This window comes from Eubalaena glacialis, chromosome 14 (genome assembly GCF_028564815.1).
Source record: "Eubalaena glacialis isolate mEubGla1 chromosome 14, mEubGla1.1.hap2.+ XY, whole genome shotgun sequence".
NCBI classification, from domain to species: Eukaryota; Metazoa; Chordata; class Mammalia; order Artiodactyla; family Balaenidae; genus Eubalaena; species Eubalaena glacialis.
Window position 1 is genome coordinate 81,037,358 of NC_083729.1, and position 19,437 is coordinate 81,056,794.

The window sequence follows — 19,437 nt, forward strand, 5'->3', positions numbered from 1 at the left end:
TTCCTTATCAGTTCAATTTGGCTCAGATGAACACCAAAGACAGCCTCAAATAAGGGCGATGATTCAGCAAAGACTAGCTTACCTGCTGAGGTGTGTATGTGTGTGTGTGTGTGAAGGGGAGACCCTTTCTGCTCCCACACCCCCCCTGCCATCCTAGGGCTCAGCTCCTCCAGGAAGCCTTTGTCACCCTCACCATCCCCATCGCACACTTAACTCTGAGTTCTGAGCCCCTCCTCTGGGTTCCCGAAGGACCCTGTGTTGGCCTTATTTCCCCGCATTATCATTGCCTCTGGAAGATGACTCTTCTTCAGTGTCACTGTCTCACTAAATGCAGTCCGGGAAGCCCCTGCGACAGAATAATGTTCAAAGTGCAGGTCCCCTGGCCCTTCTCCAGTCTCCCTGAACCAAATTCTCTGGGGGTGAGTGAGGCCCAGGCATCAGAATTTCTGTGAAGTTCTCCAGGCAGTTCTTAAGGACTGTGTCTTCATCTCTGTTTTATTCTCAGGTTCTGCTGGACTCTTTATAGTCTTTTCATCTCTATTTGTCAAGTCATTGACTGATAATAAATAAGTAAATGTGTATGGGGGGGTTATACGTGGACAATGTGCCTTGGAGTGTCAGAGCTTCTTGGAGTGTCATAGCTCTGATCTGGCCCTATCATGATTTCTCTTTGCCAAGAAGCCTATTGGAAAGTGCACAGATTTAGGCTTCAGGAAATGTCCTGGGACAGCAGACAGGAGGGTAGATTGAGAGATCGAAACTAGAGGTTTCTTAAGAGCTAATGATAAGGACCAAGAAGTATTATGAGGATGGAGAGAGATGGGCAGATGGAGGGGTGGGCAGGAAGGAATGAGGTAGAAACAGTAGGACTTAGTGATGTGGGAAGAGGGAGGAGGAGGCACTGAACCAACTCTCAGGTTTCTGATTTATGGGACCGGTGAAGATTTTGTAGACATCAGATGAGTCTAGGTTTGAGTCACCCACTTAGGTCTGGATAAATTACACAAATTCTCTGAGCCTCTGTCACTTCATCTATAAGAGAGGGCTTATTGCAAGGGTGAAAGTGCCATTAATAGGGTTACAATGCCTATTGTAGCATCCAAGATATGTTTAGCTATGAATACTGTTGTCATCACTACCGCTGTTAATACCAGAGTGGGACTAGCTACGGCTGGGGTCGCTGAGGGAGAAGTACTCTCAGTGTGGATGCGCTGAGTTGGGGGTGTCTGCCGGACATCCTAACGGAGACACCCGGAAATCTTGGATGGGGGTGTTGAGAAGACAACAGTTGGATGATCTAAAATTTGGCTTTTGGTTTCTGCACTCACACTCCTCATGGTGCCACCAGACGCGCCGTCAACATGCAGAATGACACCGGCGAGTTTGTGGATCTGTACGCGCAGTGAAAATGCTCTGCCAGCAACCACATCATCGGCGCCAAGGACCAAGCGTCCATCCAGATGAGCGTGGCCGAGGTTGACAAGGTGACAAGCAGGTTCAACAGCCAGTTTAAAACCTACACTATCTGCGTGGGCATTCACAGGGTGGGGGAAGTCAGATGACTCCATTCTCTGACTGGCCAAGGCCAAAGGCATCCTCTCGAAGAACTTCTGACTGAAGAGGATCATGGATGTGGAATGTGTGTCATAAATAAATAGTAATAAATAAATAAATAAAATTGAATTTTGTTGAGCCATTGCAATAGGTGACCGTGGTGAGGGAGCTTGAGCATAAAAGAGTGGCTGTAGTGATGGGCCATGGGGGTGAGGCCGGAGGGGAGAGACAGAAACAGGAGGAGGCTGAAAATGACATGGGTGAGGACTGCCGTGGAACTGATGGAAAGTGCAGTGCTTTTCAAAGGAGGAGAAAGCCTGAAGGCATTGAGTTCATGGCTGGGGTGCAGTATTGGTGTTTAGGGTTCAGAAGGGGTGCGAGAAGACAGAGGGAACCTTGAAGCTGACGTGGAGGAGAGGAGAACGTCACTGAAGTAGAGGAGCTGGTGCAACGCTGAGGCTGGGCTGTGGGATGGACCTTGCAGGGACCTAGAATCGTGCCTGACTTGGATGGAGAGGGATAGAGAGGAAAACCTGTGCTCAAGTCTGATGGAAGTCAGGAGCTGGGCAGGTGTCTCAGGCACATTGGGGCTTTGAGAGGTAGAGCCAGGTGCTACTGACCTCAATGAGCAGGGGCCGTCTACACAGGCAGTTGAGGGATGCTTCAGACACGCAATTCTGGAGCTGGGAGAAGGCCTTCCTTGACTGGGACTTTCTGGTACGTGAAGCCTGGAAGAATGAAAAGTCATCACTGAGGGCTTGGAGCCTGTGTCTATGATATGTTACAAATAAATATAAATAGAGAGGAAATCTCGGAACTAAGGGTAATTTTTTTCAAGTTTAAAAATTTTTTTGGATGAATTCTTATATATATATCTATATAGCTGAGCTGTTTAATAAATGTTTGCTAACTAAGTATCAGTAAATGGCATGTATCTACACACTGTGCCTTGAAATTTTCTTATTTCTCTTCCTAATGTTGTTTTTGGAGTTGTCTTCTGTCTGATATTACCAGAAGAAAGCTTCATTTATTTCTAATTATTCTCTACACCAGAGTAATGGAGACATAAGTTTACTTGACTTTGCAAAAATGCTTCACGCAAAGATATAATCAGTCATCATGGGATCCTGAAAGACTTGCCTATGGGCAAAATATCACCAAGGTCTTCCTCAGTTGTCCCCAAGCTTCAGGGCACAAAGGAATCTTCTTGAGTGCTGACTCCAGCTTCCCCCATCAAATTCTGATTTGGAGGTAGGGAATGGGGGCTTGAGACTCTGTATTCTTAGCAGTTACTTGTGAAGGTCCAAGGACCACACTTTAAGATCCACCAACTTATCTTGAAAGTGTCTGTGATCAAAAAAGTCAGTCTTTTCCCCACCCTCTCGCTGCCAGGTTTGCGTTATGAAGTATGAGGGGGCTGACCTCAAGGTGACTGACCAATCTGTCAACACGATTCCTTGGGAAGATTCTCCTCTCGGCACCTCATTCCAATGTGATGGCACAAAGGCAGATCCTCTCACAGATTACACCGCCAGTGCCAGGTCAGGCAGGGAGGGGATGGGAGTGTGACTTACTGATCACCTTGCCCTTTCAACATCTAATGGCCCGACCCACCACTGACCCCAGACCCATGGCCCAAAAAGCATTTGAAGGAATTTAGGAAAGTTGACAGAGGTACAAGGAGACAAAATAAGCACTGCTAATTTGTTGCCTAACAGAAGTAACTGTTAGGCAAAGTAAGATCTTTTAGGGATAATAGTCTTCTAATCCTTTGGGGGCATAGAATCTTCACCATTTCCATCTTCATCATCATCATCAGCCATCACAATAATCAATAGTTACTGAGCACTCGTAAGATACGTCTTAGATTTATTACGGGAAAGAGACCCCGAGAGGTATAATTTTCCATCGCATTTCCAGGCCTTTGGGCAAAAGGATTTTATCCAGCCATCTCTAAGGGTATCAAAATTATTCTTAAGTATCTTCACAGAAATGCTATCTCCTTCTCATAGACATGAACATCCTTCCATTTCAATTCATCTGAAGGTCTGTCGTATTTCCTTTAAAGACGTACTAGTATTTCAATGTGGATTTATCCGTATTTAATCAGTCCCTGCCAATGTAGATTTCATTTGTTGCAGGTTTTTGCCATTTCAAGCAATTCCATAATGAACCAAGCCATGCCTATCTTGGCACATATGAGTGATCATTGATGCGAGATCAACATCTAGAAGTGCAATTGCTAGGTCAAAGGGTATGGCCATTTAAACTTTTGGTAGGTACCTCTAATAGCCTTCGAAAAAGTTATGGCAGTTTATCCTCATGACGATAGTGTATGAAGAAGTGCCTGTTTCCTCATGCCACTACTGGAGATTATACTTAAAACTTTTTTTGGCACTCTGATAGGTAGAAAACTCCATGTTTATTTGCATTCCTTTGATTTGCAGTGATGTGTTGATTAGTCATTTGTGTATTTGTATTCTGAGAAATGCCTAATCCTGTGTTAAACATAAGACAATTTTTTTAAAATGTTACACAGGTTGATTTTTATAATATTTAATTCTTAGAATAGTAAGCTTCATTACTGGGGAAAATGTATGATATGAGGGCACTGAATACCTCATTTTTCACCTATATCCCATAATTTGAGTCTTATTTTAATAGAATAGAAGCCAATAATCTGGATGAATTTTTTAAAATGATTTGAGCACTGCTGAAATAACAGTAAATTAAACAAATTAAGAATTGCAGTCTGGGCTCTTTCTGCTAGTCACCATGCTCGACATTGCTGCATGTTCTAGTATTGACTCTTCCTAACAATTCTTTGATGTCGATATGAACATTTCACCCTCACTTTAACGGAGAATTCTTTCCCTTTTCTACCGAGGAGATTAGGGAAACACAAAGACGATTATAGTGATTCTTTCTGAGAATCCCAACCATGGTACAGCCTGACCAAGATCCCGCTTCTGACTGGGAGAGGCAGTCTGGGAAACAGCTTGGATACTGAAACACTGGGATTTCCAATGACTTGTCAGTGACTTCCATCCGAAGACCATCAGGAACCCGCTTGGGATTGGACAAATTGGGTTTGTGTCCAGTTGCAAAGAGGGAGAAGACACACAATGGGGAGCTGTCGGAATGGGGTGTCAGGAAGTATTGATCATAGAATTTGCGCTTGTGTTAGGTGATTTGAGGGAGGGTCCAAGGAAGCGGGGCTTCGCTCCAGATTGGACGCTGTCAGGAAGCAGGTGTAACTCTGTGATTGGGTATCTTGATAATTCTTGTCTATCAGGCAGGAGGATTAAGTTGAGACTAAAAAACAGGAGGCACTCCTTAGCCAGGATGGAGGTGTTTGGTCATTTTTGTGTCTTGGACAGTGTTCTTGCTTTGTCTGTGTTCAAACATAATTACAGAGTGGTCTTGTCTCTGTCTTGATCCATTGTGGTCACAGGGGTCTTGTCCAATGTGTGTGTTGTGTGAAACTATTCACATTTAACAGGAGGACACCACAGCCCAGCCGTGGGTGCCAGCCTCCAGACCAGGGGCCGCTTTTCACCTTCTCAGGCAATTTCAGGACATTGAAAAGAAGACCATCTCCTGAACTGCAGCATATAGGTTTGCCCTCTTTAGAACCCCATTCTCTTTCTCTCCAGGTGTGGAGAGGCCATACGGCCCTGTAATGGAGAACGTGGGCTCTGGCCCCAGGCAGCTGGGGCTGGAATCCTGCCTCTGCCACTTATTAGCCACGTGAGACCCTAAGCAAGTCACTTAACCTTTCTGTGCCTCATTTTCCTCATTTACGGAATGGGGGCGGGGAATAAAAAGGATCTGGGTTGTAGGGTTATGGTGATGCTGTCAGGACGGTAAGGAGCACAGAGGACGTGCTCTGTTGTTACCAGCATCCCCAACTGTCCAGCCAATTCTCAAGTGCCTGGCTGACTGTAGAGCCTCCAGCTGTAGTCATTTCTAGTGCTGCGTCCCATTCCCTGTCTGTGCTGCACGTTTGCCCACGCTGGTCTCCTTAAGAAGTCCCTTCCATCGTGTTACTGTTGAGTGGCATGTTCCACACTCACTCTCATTCATTGAGTACATCCCTGTTTGTACTATGTGTCAGGCATCGTGCTGAGCAGCATTTTACTCCTTTCTCCTGCCAGCCAGGCATTTTCAACCCCCATCTGACCACTTGAGACTATAAGGAACTTACCCAAGGACACAAGGTTGGTAAGTGGTAGAGCTGGGTTCAAATGCAAAATCATCTGGCCCTTAAACTCTTTGCACTTGGCCTCCCGTCTGAAAGTCCACACTCTTTAGCATTGTAGGCCTTCAGTGTCCTGCCCCAGCCTGCTCTTCCAGCTTGACCTTGCAAAATCCCCCAAACAACCAAAGAGCGTTGTGGAGGATCCAGCATCCACAGGTCTAGTCTGGAAGGCTCAGAGAACGTCGAGAGGCAAAAGACAGTTCAAACCTTTTGAGGAAGTAAAAAATGCATAACTAATGGAAATGGTACCAATTAAGTGACAGATGTCTGCTGGAATGTCATAAACGTTCAGAGAAAAGGGATGTGGGCAAGCACGGGCGGGCAGGAAGTGGTTCCCACCAGAGGCCAGAGAGTGGCTGAACCTTCAGAGAAGGGCCAGATTTGGGCAAAAGGAGGCTCTCCATTTAAGACTTGGTTCCATGGTCACATCTCTGCCATGTCTTCAGGCCCCGCTCGGTACCAGATGGTCCTGCCTCTGAACCCCTACATGTGCTGGTTCATTCTTCCTCTTTCCTCCCCTCACCAGGTTATAAAGTGCTAGACGGCAGGAACCTTGCGCTTGTCATCTTTTATCATCACTCCAACGACACGCCCTTCCTACTACTATACACACAACACACAGACACAGACACACACACACCGTCTAACACATGCCTCGCTCACCTAAGGCAGTCATGTATGAAGCCAAAGGTCCTGCATTCTTATCCCAGTTTAACAACTTCCCTGGCTCTTTTGGCATCTTTACTCATGTACTGTGCACATCCACCACTGTGTACCAATCCCAGGCCGGCCGATTGGCCGTCTGCCCTTGTACAAGTCCCTGGAAGCCTCTGGGCCTTAGCTCTCTCCTCTACAAAGAGCTGGGGGTGGGGGGGTAGCCCAGCCAGGATTTCTTAATACTAAGAATTACCCATGAAGCTTGCTAAAAGGTAGATTCCCGGGTTGGCTCCCTCCCTCTCCCAGAGATTCTGACACAGAAGGTGGCAGCAGAAATCTGGGTTTTAATGCGCATCCCAGGGGACTCTGAAGCAGACGGTCACGGCACTGCCCTTGGAGACCCTGTTTTGAGGGCTGGTGAAGGCATCCATGCGGGGACAGACCTCTCTGATGCACAAACACGACTTAATTTTCAGAGCCGTCCACTTGAAAGCTAATGACCCGGTTGTGAGCCCACAGGGAAAATCTAGAAGAGCCAGGCGGTGGGAGCCTCCAGCGTCCCCACCCCCTCCCGAGGATGCTTCCGATTCCGATGAACTCCGCGGATCTGCTTTTGTTTGTTTGTTCTTTGCGCGAAGGGGTTTCTATTTCTGCTGAGGGCCTTCCCGGCTCAGATACCCTGTTTGGGAAAAGCAGCGTTTGCTAAGCCCTCCAAGGCTCCTGGCTCCCGGAGGGGGATCAATATCCCCACCGCTCCAGAAGGAGGCCTTTGTAGTGTCGACTTGCTGTTTGCGCTTCAGGCTCTGAGGGAAGGTTTGCTCCTAATTTAAAGGCGTAAATGCTTTAATCCCCAGCCTGAGGGCTTCCCAGAGCGCATTAGCCGAATTAGGAAGGAAATGGATTGTAATCCCTTTAATATCAGCCTGGAGGAACTCGAGGGCTTCTGGTTTGGGAGAAGAATTTCCTCCTGTGATTTAACAATATTAACATGCAGAATTTGCATAGACAGAAACTTGGGGCCCAGCTTTCCCTTCAGGGAAAGCCAAGAGGAGTTTCTCTCAGATGAATGAAGGTTGCAATAATTAAGCTCCTACAACATACCAGAGCATTGTGCATGTCTTTCTCCTTTAGTTTCCCATCCAATCTGTGAATATGTATTTTATCAGTAAGGAAATAAAGATGATTGGCAGCAACATGGATGGACCTAGAGATGATCATACTAAGTGAAGTAAGTCCGACAGAGAAAGACGAATATCACATGATATCACTTATACGTGGAATCGAAAAAAAGAAAAGATACAAATGAACTTTACAAAACAGAAATAGACTCACAGACACAGAAAACAATTCATGGTTACCCAAGGGAAAGGGGTGGGGGGGATAAATTGGGAATTTGGGATTAACAGATACACACTACTAAATATATACAAAATAAACAAGGACCTACTGTATAGCACAGGGAACTATTTTCAATATCTTGTAATAACCTAAAATGGAAAAGAATCTGAAAAAGAATATGTGTGTGTGTGTGTGTATAACTGAATCACTTTGCTGTACACCTGAAACATTGTAAATCAACTATACTTCAAAAAAAAAAAAAGAAAGAAAGAAAGAAAGGGAAATAAAGACGTAGAGGTGAATATCCTCACGGAGGAAGGAGGGGAGGATTTTTTGAGAGCCTTTGGTGTGCCCTGTGCTTTGTATACACTATTTATTGAATCCTGTCCAGATAATCTATTTGTGTGTGCTTTTTAAATAACGTTTACTTCACCCTAACCATGCTTTTAGAAACACACTCATATTGGTTTCTCTTATGGAATTTAGTTTATCTTAGCCCACACAATTTGAACCCAGCACCTGTATGTTGCTGCTGAGATGGCAAGAACCACAGGAAACTTACCTATGCTTTGTACTTCAGAAAAATAACGTGTATCGCACTGTAAAAACTTAAAAATTGGTACAATGTGACATTTTGTGACGGTTCAGTGCAAGCTTTACAAAAGTTCATAACTATTTGAAGTCTAGTTGGAGGAAGTCTGAAGCACAACACAGCATTTCAATTTTTAATGAAGAAACGGGGACCCCGAGGCTCCGGGAGTGAATTTGCCCACGTTGGCTGCTGCGGAACAGTGACCGTGGGTGGCCCAGCTGAGGGCCCAGCTGGGCTCTACAGGTTGTTCCATTAATGCTGCTGCATAACTCTGAAGCCAAGAGATTCTGCAGAAACCTGACCACAGCGAACATGGAAAACACAGGGGACCCAAAAGAAGACTGAGTGCATGGACCCTGTCCTCTTTCCACTCTTCTGGCTTAATTTCCCCTCCTGCTGCCCTTGACACTTGTTTAGGGAGGCAGCGGGATGCTCCTTAGGGCAGTGTCACATCCCAGGGCTGTGTGGTCCCTAAATACGATAAATCGTCTCTACAAGCTTCAGATACCACCTATATCACCAGCAATTTCAGAGCATGTGTCACACGTTCAGAGCTTTCTCCCCTGAGCTATACATCGTTGTAGCCACTTGGATGCCACACAGGCGGCACAACTGCAATACGATGGTCCTACTCACCAAATCGACTCCTCCTCCAGCCTTTCCCATCTCATCAAAGGACCATCAACCCCCAAAGACTCATTCCAAAACTCCGGGACTCATCTTTGATACCTCTCAAATGTATCAAAGATACCTCTGTATCTTTGTATACAATACCTCTCTATTGCCTGTCACTTCCTAATAACGGTTAAATCCTAAAGAGTTTATTTCCAAAATGCCTCTTTTTTTTTTAATTGGAGTATAGTTGATTTACAATGTTGTGTTCGTTTTAGGTGTACAAAGTGCCTCTTGAATCTACCCACTCTTCTCAGGACCTACCACCATCTCCTCCAACCTGTCCCAGCCACCATCATCATCCAGTGGTCTGCGAACTCATCTCCACGTGTCCCCTCTTCCCCTCCCCACGGGCCAGGGTCCACCAGAGATCTTTTTGACATGCCCATCCCATTGCATCATCTGTCCGCTCGATCTCCCCAGTACCTCCCATGAGTCTCAGGATTAAAGCAACTGCCCTCCTGTACCTCAGCAGCCGAAGCCCCACCATCCTCTCCAGCCTGGACCTGCACTTGTACGACCTCACTCTGCTGTAGCAGGACAGCCTCCTTCCCCCACAAGACCAGTCTCCCTTCAACCTTACGGCGGTGACACAGGCCTGAGAATTCTCCTTCTTCTTTAGGAACCCTTAGGATGTCACTACTTAAGGCAAGTCCTCCCTAACCAGCCCCCAAGACTGGATTAGGTCCCTGAATCCCGTATTTCTCCTTCACAATTGTAATTAAAGACCCACTTGATTATTGATATACTTGTCTATCATTATGCTGTAACTTTGTAAAGGCAGAGACTGTTCTGTTTTATTTACTGTTCTGTTTTATTTCACTACTATAATCACAGGACCTTGCACAGTGTCTGGCATAGAGCAGAAACTCAGAAAATATGGGTGAATATTAGTATGAAGAACACCAACTGTATCCGTTTGACTTCCTACATTCATTTCAGGCAGATATTACCTCCCTGAATTACAGATGATCCAACTGGCTTCTATTGAACTTACATGATTTACCCAAGGACATGAAGATAGAAAGTATCAGGACTTGAAGTCAGGACTCCAAAATCTACTTGGTAATATTGTCCTGAAAAATATATCCTTGATGCACAAAAATCACTTGTTATAATCTAGCTATCCATCTCTACAGCCATCCTATTCTTTACCCTGTTCTTTGCCAGTTTTATTAAATTCACAAGCATGTCTCAAATCCCTACACTTAAGTGACAGGGCACTGAGTGATAAAAGGTAAGACGCAGTTCTTTGCCTCAAGGATCCCACAGTTTGTTAGAAGAAATAACTACTTTACCTCTCCAACCTTGAATTTGTTGGGACTACTTCAGCTGTAAGGAATATATCGGCTCACATAAACCGCAAAACATAGATGTAGTCCAGCTTCAGGCATGGTTGTATCCAGGGGCTCGGTGCCCTCATGATGCAGTCACTCTCTGTCTCCATCTCTTGGATCTTCCTTGCTCTGCTGATTTTATTCTCAGTGAGGCTCTCTCCACATCGTGGCAAAGATGACCTCATGCAGCTCCAGGCTCCCATGCCCGCTATCTCAGAAAGAGAGAGCCTCTTTCCCAAGAGCTGGGGATGACGCTCACGAGCCCACCTTGGGTCATGAGCCTCTCCTTGAATCAATTATGGTGGCCTAGAGGATGGAATATTCTGGGGACAACATGCCCATTTAGAGCTGGGGTAGGATCAGACCACACAAACTACATGATTCCTAAAGGGAAGAGAAACAGCTTTCTAAACAGAAATTGGCATGAAAGAAGGGAAAGTCAGAGATGCACAACCGGCTCCCTCTCTTGGCTTCGTGCCCTCACCCATTACTTTCCTTGGCTCTTCTTGTTCCATGTTGTTCCTGTCTTACAGGCTTTGCCCTCCTGACCCCTGTGCTGGGAAGCCCTTTCCTCCAGATCTTTGCATGGCTGGTTCTTTCTACACTTAGATCTCTGCTCTAATGCCTCCCTCCTTCTTAGACCCCCCTATCTGAAGTGCCTCAGTCATTCTCCCACACTCATCTTGCTTCTTTGCTGGATCTAATAGAGGCTGAAATGCTTATTACTTTGTTTACTCTGTGTTTTGTTGGCACCAGAATGTAAGCCCTGTGTAAGCAGGAATTTCCTTCTATTTTGCTCACCGTTGAAACTGCAAGGTTCAGAACGGTGCCCAACACAAAACAAGTGCTCAATAGATATTGGTTGGGTAAATGAAAGGAGTCTATCGTGGCATCTAGTGAGAAACTAAGGAAAGCTTTGTGGAAGAGGCGGCCCTTAGAGAGAGTGGAATTTGTGTGTGTGTGTGTGTGGTAAATATATTAACATTTATGCAAATGGTAGATATATATAAAATTTATCATTTTAACCATTTTAAGTGTACTATTTAGTGGCATTAAGTACTTTCACAATGTTATGCAATCATCACCACTATCCATTTCCAGAGCTCTTTCCTCTTCCCAAACTGAAACTCGATACCCATTCCTCCCAGCCCCCTGGCAACCACCATTCTACTTTCTGTGTCTATGAATTTGATGACCCAGGTATTTTATATAAGTGGAATCATACAATATTTGTCCTTTATGGTCTAGCTTATTTCACTTAACTTAATGTTTTCAAGGTTCATCCATGTTGTAACATGTGCCAGAATTTCTTTCCTTTTGAAGGCTGAATAATATTCCACTGTATGTATATATCACAATTTCCTTAGCCATTCATCCACTGATGGACAATTGGGTTGTTGCCATCCTTTGGCTATTGTGAATAATGCTGCTAGAAACATGGGTGTACAAATATCTGTTTGAATACCTGCTTTCAATTCTTTTGGGTATATACCCAGAAGTGGCATTGCAGGATCCTATGGCAAATCTATGCTTAATTTCTGGAGGAACCATCATTCTTTTCTACAGCGGCTGCACCAGTTTACATTCCCACCAGCCATGCACAACCATTCTAGTTTCTCCACAGCCTTGTCTACACCTGTTAGTTTCTGTTTTGGATTACAGCCATGGTGGAATTTTGACAGACAGAGGAGGGATAAGCCAGTCTTTCAGGCAACAGACGCTTGGAGGGGCTATGGTATGAGGTGGATTCAGTCACACACAGTCTGATGTCATAATCCCCGCGGGGTTCTGTTTACCCCCTTCTCCTGGAAATAGACTGATTCGGTAGAGCATTGGAAAGCCCTGCCTCCCGGTACCTTCCGACGCTGCCAGGCTTCATGTTGGCTCAGGTGTGCTGGGACACCAGCAGCTTCCTGTGAGAGAGGGTGGGGCACGGACACGCAGAAGGTTGGCCAGTCACCCCATCACGGTGCCCAAGGACTGCGACCAAAATAGCCTGCATTATGTAGGTCAGGGTTCACCTCATGGACAGCTGTGGCTATGGGACACAGCAACAGGACTCTCCAGGTGGCAGGGGCACTCGGAGATTGCATGGCTGGAGCATCATGGTCCTCTTGGCAGGAGGAAGGGTAGGTGCTGTTTGCACTGAAGCTGGTCCCCAACCCGGGACAGGAGCTGTCTATGCACGAAAAGGAAGGGATACAGGGGCCATCTGAGGTCTGCCAACCACCCCGTTGGTCCACAGCCCCTAAAGGGAGTGGGGTTTAGGGCAGGGTTGCATGGGAATGAAACGGAACACCAATCCAGAACCTAGAGAGCCACAAGATGGGGTGGGCTCAGAGAGCTCCCCCAAGCCCGGGCAGGAAGGCCTCCCCACTAAGACTTCAGGGTTGGGGAGGCCAGGGACAGAGTTGGACCCACACGCTGCTATTGTTAACTGAGAATGCAGAGCCTCACAGTCTTCTTCACCCTGGATCCCCTCGATCTCCACTAGAAACATGGTATGTGCTTCCGCTTTAGGGCGACTCTAAGTCCCAGGGCTGAACCTTGCTTCCTCAGGGCTGTTCAGAGCCCTGGCTCCCGGGGACCTGTGTGCTACAGTCAGCTCACCCCGGCTCTGGGAGCCCATTCCCTGCACATCTTCACAACTCGGCATCAACGACATTATACTGATAGCTCGAAATGGGCCAGGGTGTGAGCAGTTTAGCAGAAGTTGGCAAAAAGCTATAAACTGGGGTTTATTTGCCCCCCAAAAGGTGATTGTTAAGCATTTACCAGGACACCATTTGCCCTGCTATCAGATCCACCTCTGCTCGAGTGGTAAATCTATGTTCTCAATAGCTGTAATTCCTTCTGAGTCCTGCTCCAGCCCCTTTGTCCCAGGACCCCTGTCTACCAGCCCATTTATCCCTGCTGCCACCACCAACCCCTGGTGATTCAGTAATGTGCTTGGTTGATGCAGCTTTAGGGACAGTGGCTGTTTTCCCTGCCGGTGGCAGAAGCGGGGCTAACCAACTTGTCTCTGTCTAGGTCACCTGCTATGGCAGGTGCGGTGTACCCTGGACAGGCGAGCGTTGTGGGTTTCTGTCTGCTGTGACCATCTCAAGGTTGGGCAGCTTTGGCAAACAGCCCCAGGGAGGGCCAGGCTCCTTGGGACTCCCTCTGGCCATCATCCTGGAATACGGTGGGTTTTTTTGTTTTTTGTTTTTTTCAAACAAGCAGAAGAAAGCTAAGGGTTTACAATTTTCTGGGGCTTCATTTATTTACTCAGCGTGCATTTATTAGGCACCCTCGGTGAGTCAGGCAGTGTGCTAGGCTTTGAGGCTGCAGAGATGCCTAAGATTAAGTCCTAATCTAGTGTCCTTCATTAAGTTAATGATAACCACTGTAGTGAGGGATGTAAAATGTGCTGTAGAAGCAGAGGAGGAAGAGTTTAATTGTTGGGAGGTGGAGAATAAAAGGGTGGGAGAAATGTTTGGGAGGAAGGATTTAATATGGGTTTTAGAGGATGCATAGGAGTTTGCCAGCGGGTGAAGAAGATGGCTCGTGTTTCCAGCAGGAGGTAAGAGCATGTGCCAGGCACCTGGGAAGAGTCGAAAGTAATGAGGCTGGAGTAATGGGCGTGGAGGTGGGCCAAGGCGGATGAAATGGTAAAGGTGAGTAGAAACCAGATCAGGTCCTGTTGTCTGTAGGCCCCCAAATTAGCCTTTGTCCTACAGTGAGAAGCCATTGAAAGCCTTTAAGTGGAAGAATGACAGGATGGGCTCCCTTGTTTCGCGTTCTCCCTTACCCTTTAGGTGCCTGTGGATTTAGACATACATCAGAGCTCCTACATGGTTGACTACAAACTCTACGAGAAACACAAATATGCCAGCGTCACACTGGAAGAGGTAAGAAGTCACTCAGTCCTGTCTTCCGTTGAATTGCCCACTGAAATCATCCTTTTTTCCGTTTTTATTATGAGTCTGGACATTGGGGGCCCTTATTGAGAACAATATCCGAAGCCAGGAGATCTAAATAGGTCTTTTATGTGTGTGTGTGTGTACATTTTAAAAATATATATCAAGTATAAGTCATGCATACAAAAGAGAGTAAATAAACATTTACAGTTTAAATGACATCGATAAACGCCAGTGTATCTATTATCAGCCAGCTTAAAACACAACACATTAGAGCCCGGTCTGCCCCTCCCTGTTCATACCCCTCCCCCACTTCCACTTCCGAGTTTTGGGTTAAACACTCCCGTGTGTGTGTGTGTGTGTGTGTGTGTGTGTGTGTGTTTAAAATAGTTTTACCCTGTATGCATGTACCTCTTTAAATAAATTATTTAGGGTTGCCTTTTTTGAACTTTATTACGTATTGGATCATATTATTTGTCCTCTTCTGTGACTTTTGTTGTTTGCTGAACATTATGGCACGTTGTTATTCGTTTTCTACTGTATATTATTGTATTGCATGAAGATGCTGCGACATATTTTTCCCCTCTCCTGTCAGTGGACATTGGGGTTATTTACTTTTTTTGTTAGTTCCGCCACCCCCAAATGCTGCAGTGGAGATGAGGCACAGCCTCTCATGCAGGAGTCCACCCATCCTGGGAGTAGAATTGCTCTTCGTAGGTGACATTACTATTTTCCAAAGTGGGTGCATCACGGTTCTCACCAGCACAGTCCTGTAGCTCTCCAGTCTTGCCGATCCTTGGTACTGTCAGACCTTTTCATTTTTGCTGACATGGTGGGTTTGAAATAATATTTTCTTGTGGTCATAATTTTCATTTCACTGATAATTAATGAGGTTCAGCATCTTTTCATTTGTTCATGGATAGTAATTATTCTGTTTGTCTTTGGCCCATTTTTCGATTGGGTTGCTTGTCTTTTTCTTATTAATTCGTAAGAGTTCTTTAAATATTCTGGACAGTTTTCATTTGTCAGTTATATAAGTGGCAAAATTCCAGTCTATGGCTTGTCTTTTCACTTTCTTTCACTGAATAGAAATTCTTATTTTAATATAGCCAGATGTATCAGTCCTTTCCTGTATCATTTGCTTTTTTTAAGTCCTTTTTTTAAAATTTTTTAAATTTGTGGCTGTGTTGGGTCTTCGTTGGTGTGCGCGGGCTTCCTCTAGTTGCGGCGAGCGGGGGTTACTCTTCATTGCGGTGTGTGTGCTTCTCATTGCGGTGGCTTCTCTTGTTGAGGAGCACGGGCTCTAGGCACGTGGGCTTCAGTAGTTGTGGCTCACAGCCTCTAGAGAGCAGGCTCAGTAGTTGTGGTGCACGGGCTTAGTTGCTCTGCAGCATGTGGGATCTTCCTGGACCAGGGATCGAACCTGTGTCCCCTGCATTGGAAGGCAGATTCCTAACCACTGCGCCACCAGGGAAGTCCCTTAAGACTTGTTTAAGAAATCTTTTCCTATCTTGAGGTAGCCCCACTAAAATTAATAAGATCTATACAAACAAAAGTGGAACAGTTTCTGAGATACATTATTTAGGAGAAGCAAAGTGCAGAGTCGAATTATATAACATGTATCACTGGTGTACAAACTGAAGGGGTGTGGATATACATAAACATATATGTATATGTTTATATGTACATAAAATATTTCTAGAAAGATACCAAACACACTGACGACAGTGGTTGCCTCTGGAGATGGGAACAGAGAGAGGAGGAGAGTAGGAAATAGACTTATTTTCACTATAAACCCTTTTGTACTATTTCAGTATATCTCTGTGTTGTACATATTACCATTCAAAAACTATTAAGTTTCTGAAAAATATTGGGTTGGCCAAAAAGTTCGTTTGGGTTTTTCTGTAACATTCTACAGAAAAGCATGAATGAACTTTTTGGCCAACCCAATTTAAAAAAGTGTGCTCTGTCTTGGATACCTCTAAGGAAGACGCTCCATTGTCACCTCTCTCAGCCCTCCCTTCATGTATGATTTGTTTCCACAGCAAGCAAAGCTGGATACCCACCTCCGGGACAAAGAGTTTTACAGGCCTACCCCCAGCCCCAATCCCAAGCTAGAAGATGTATACCCTGCCTTCAAATGACCCCACATGACCGCCAAAGACCTGGGGCAACCCGGCTTCTTCCCACCACAGGTCCACGTGGCTCCAGCGGAGGATGAATGCAGGTTTGTCAGCATCTGTCCTTCCGTGTACCCAGCTTCCCACACCCTGTACCGGGCCCACGGCGATGCCAACCAGATTCACCAGAGGGCCGACTTCCCCTGCCTTTTGGAGCCCGAGCGCCAGCCTGCTGCAGAGGTGAGCAAAGGCTACTTTCTACTGCTTGGCTGTGCCTGTCCTTATCACTGTACAGTCAAGGTCCCCATCTTGAGCCGATGGGGACCCTTGATGCCATTTTACCAGTAGGTAGGCTGAGAACACCTTCCAAGGGCACTGTGGAAATCCCTCCCTCTCACAAGGAAACCCCTGCTCCACCCTTGGAGTACAGATTGGAGAACTAAAAATAAAACTCTGAAAAGATGTTGCAGCAGCACCGGGACTGTACTTGTTCGACCTTACTCCCTGGCCTACCCCGGGGTGCAGCATCCCCACCATAGGGGGAAAAAGGGAGGGAGGGAAGAAGGAAAACTGGTATGTATGGAGGGCCAGAATATGTGTGATGTTTCATTTTAAGAGCCCTGCTGTAAGGAGTCTTACTGTTTTAGTCATTTACTTACAAAATGGGAAAAATCATGTTTCACATAGTCATCTGAATGTTGGGTGTGCTTGTAAAACTTGAAATGCTATTGGATAACTTTTCACCTCAATACTCTTAATTTATTCACCACTCTCACCCTTGTAACAATCAATGGTAACCATTTAGAGGGCATCATTTCATATTTTTCTTCTTGCTCAGTGGACCTTGGTGAACACACAATGTATGAGTCAGTTAGGAAACAGGCTAAGCTGCTGTAACAAAGGGAACCAAAGTACAGAGACTTGAACAACATACTAGTTTCTCTCTCATCTAACAGTTCAGAGGTAGGCAGGTGAGAAAGGGGATGGGCATTCTTTGCAGTGGCTTCCAGCTCTGTGTCCAAGGTGGCTGCTATGGACTAAATTTTGTCCCACACCCAAATTCATATGTTGAAACCCTAACCCCCAATATGATTGTATTTGGACATGGGGCCTTTAGGAGGTAATTAAAGTTAAATGAGGTCATAAGGGTGGGGCCCTAATCTAATAGGATTGATGGCCTTCTAAAAAGAGGAAGAGAAAGAGAGCTCTACACACACACACACACACACACACACACACACTCTGAGGAAAGGCTATGTGAGGACATAGCAAAAAGGTAGCCTGCAAGCCATGAAAAGAGGTCTCACCAGAAACCAAACCCTGCCAGACCTTAATCTTGAACCATCCAGCCTCCAGAACTGTGAGAAAATAAATTTCTGTTGTTTCAGTCACCCAGCCTGTGGTATTTTGTTATGAGAGCTGAACGGACTCATACAGTGACTGACTCCATTATTGATATTTTTTAGTTAGCAGAAAGCAAGAAACAACCAGGGGGATTCAGGTCATTTCCCTTTTAGGGGAACAATGCAGAAATGATACCCTTCACTTCCAGTCTTGTCCTCTTGGCCAGAGCTCAGCCACGTGGTCCCACCCAACTATAAGGAAGGCTGGGAAATGTCATCTTTATCCTGGGTGGCCACGCGCCTAGCTAAAAGTGAGAAGTTAGTGCAGAAGGAAAGATTGGATTTTGGTAGATGATTACCATTTTTGCCACGATACATGAGAAAGCTTTCCCTTTATAGGATCACGCTAAACACCAGTGCTTCCGTAGGGAATCGTGTTACAATGCAGATTCTGGTTAAGTCAAGGATGGGGAGGAGAGCTGCGTTTCCAACGAGCTTCCAGGTGAAGCCAGTGCTGCTAGGAGATAGTTCACGCTTGAGTAGTGATGTTATATGCAATACTCTACATCTTCCTTTTCACACATCATTACTTATAGATCTAATTATTTTTAATGACTGCCTGATATTCCATTGAATTGATGGATTTTATTTATTAAACTATTTTCTTATTGGTGGATAGTCATGCTTTTCCAATTTCCTCCCAACAAATAATGCTGCAATAACTATTCATTAACATATATCTTTACAAATGATGCTTTGATTTCTGTAAGGCAGGATCATACAAGTGGGATTTCTGGGTCAAACCATATGGGTATGTAGTGTTAATAGATACTACCAGAACAGCCCCCTTCCTATCAGGAGTGAATAAGAGTGCCTCTTTTCCCATCTCCTCACCAGCGTATGGATATCATGGATCTTTAAAATTTTTGCCAATTTGATAAGATGGAAAATGGTATCTCATCATGGTTTTAATGTGGCTACTAGTGAGGTAAAGGATCTTTTTTATATCATTAGCTATTGGACCGTTCTCCCTTGAGTTATCTTTTTTCTCATCAATTTATAGGAGCTTTCTGCACATTGGCCACAATAACCCTTTATCTAGCACATGCTTCAAATACGTTCTCTCTTGAGTTTTAAATATAAACATTTAAATGTTTAATCTGAATGTATTTTTCTCTAATATAAAATTCATAATACCTGCATTAGAAAATGTTGTAACATGAAGAAAGGTGTGAAGAAGAAAAAGAAACTGCGTATAATCACACTGCTCAGTCAGTGACCACTTCTGTTGACATTTTGATGCCCAGGGTGGCAGGGTAACAGTTAAATTCTTGGGCTGTGGAGCCAGACAAAACTGGAGTTCCACCCACACCTACATTTACAACTTACCAGGTGAGGGGTATTCTAGAAAGTTATTTCATCTCTCTGAACAGCAATTTCCTCATCTGTAAGAAGTATTAATAATGGTCATGGGCTTCCCTGGTGGCGCAGTGGTTAAGAATCTGCCTGCCAATGCAGGGGACATGGGTTCGAGCCCTGGTCTGAGAGGATCCCACATGCCGTGGAGCAACGAGGCCCGTGAGCCACAACTACTGAGCCTGCGCGTCTGGAGCCTGTGCTCCGCAACAAGAGAGGCCGCGACAGTGAGAGGCCCGCGCACCGCA

General features: G+C 45.4%; 1 protein-coding gene and 1 pseudogene across 1 annotated transcript; both read left to right on the forward strand.

The window, feature by feature from the left end:
- The first annotated feature begins 1,361 nt into the window (after positions 1-1,361).
- Positions 1,362-1,614, forward strand: LOC133074595 (small ribosomal subunit protein eS21-like; annotated as a pseudogene).
- An 11,837-nt stretch (positions 1,615-13,451) lies between these two features.
- On the forward strand, positions 13,452-16,778 carry SPMIP9 (sperm microtubule inner protein 9). Its single transcript, XM_061168550.1, is given in 3 exon segments — positions 13,452-13,478; positions 14,209-14,301; positions 16,356-16,778. Coding segments are annotated over 3 exon segments (543 nt in total).
- The last annotated feature ends 2,659 nt before the right edge of the window (positions 16,779-19,437 follow it).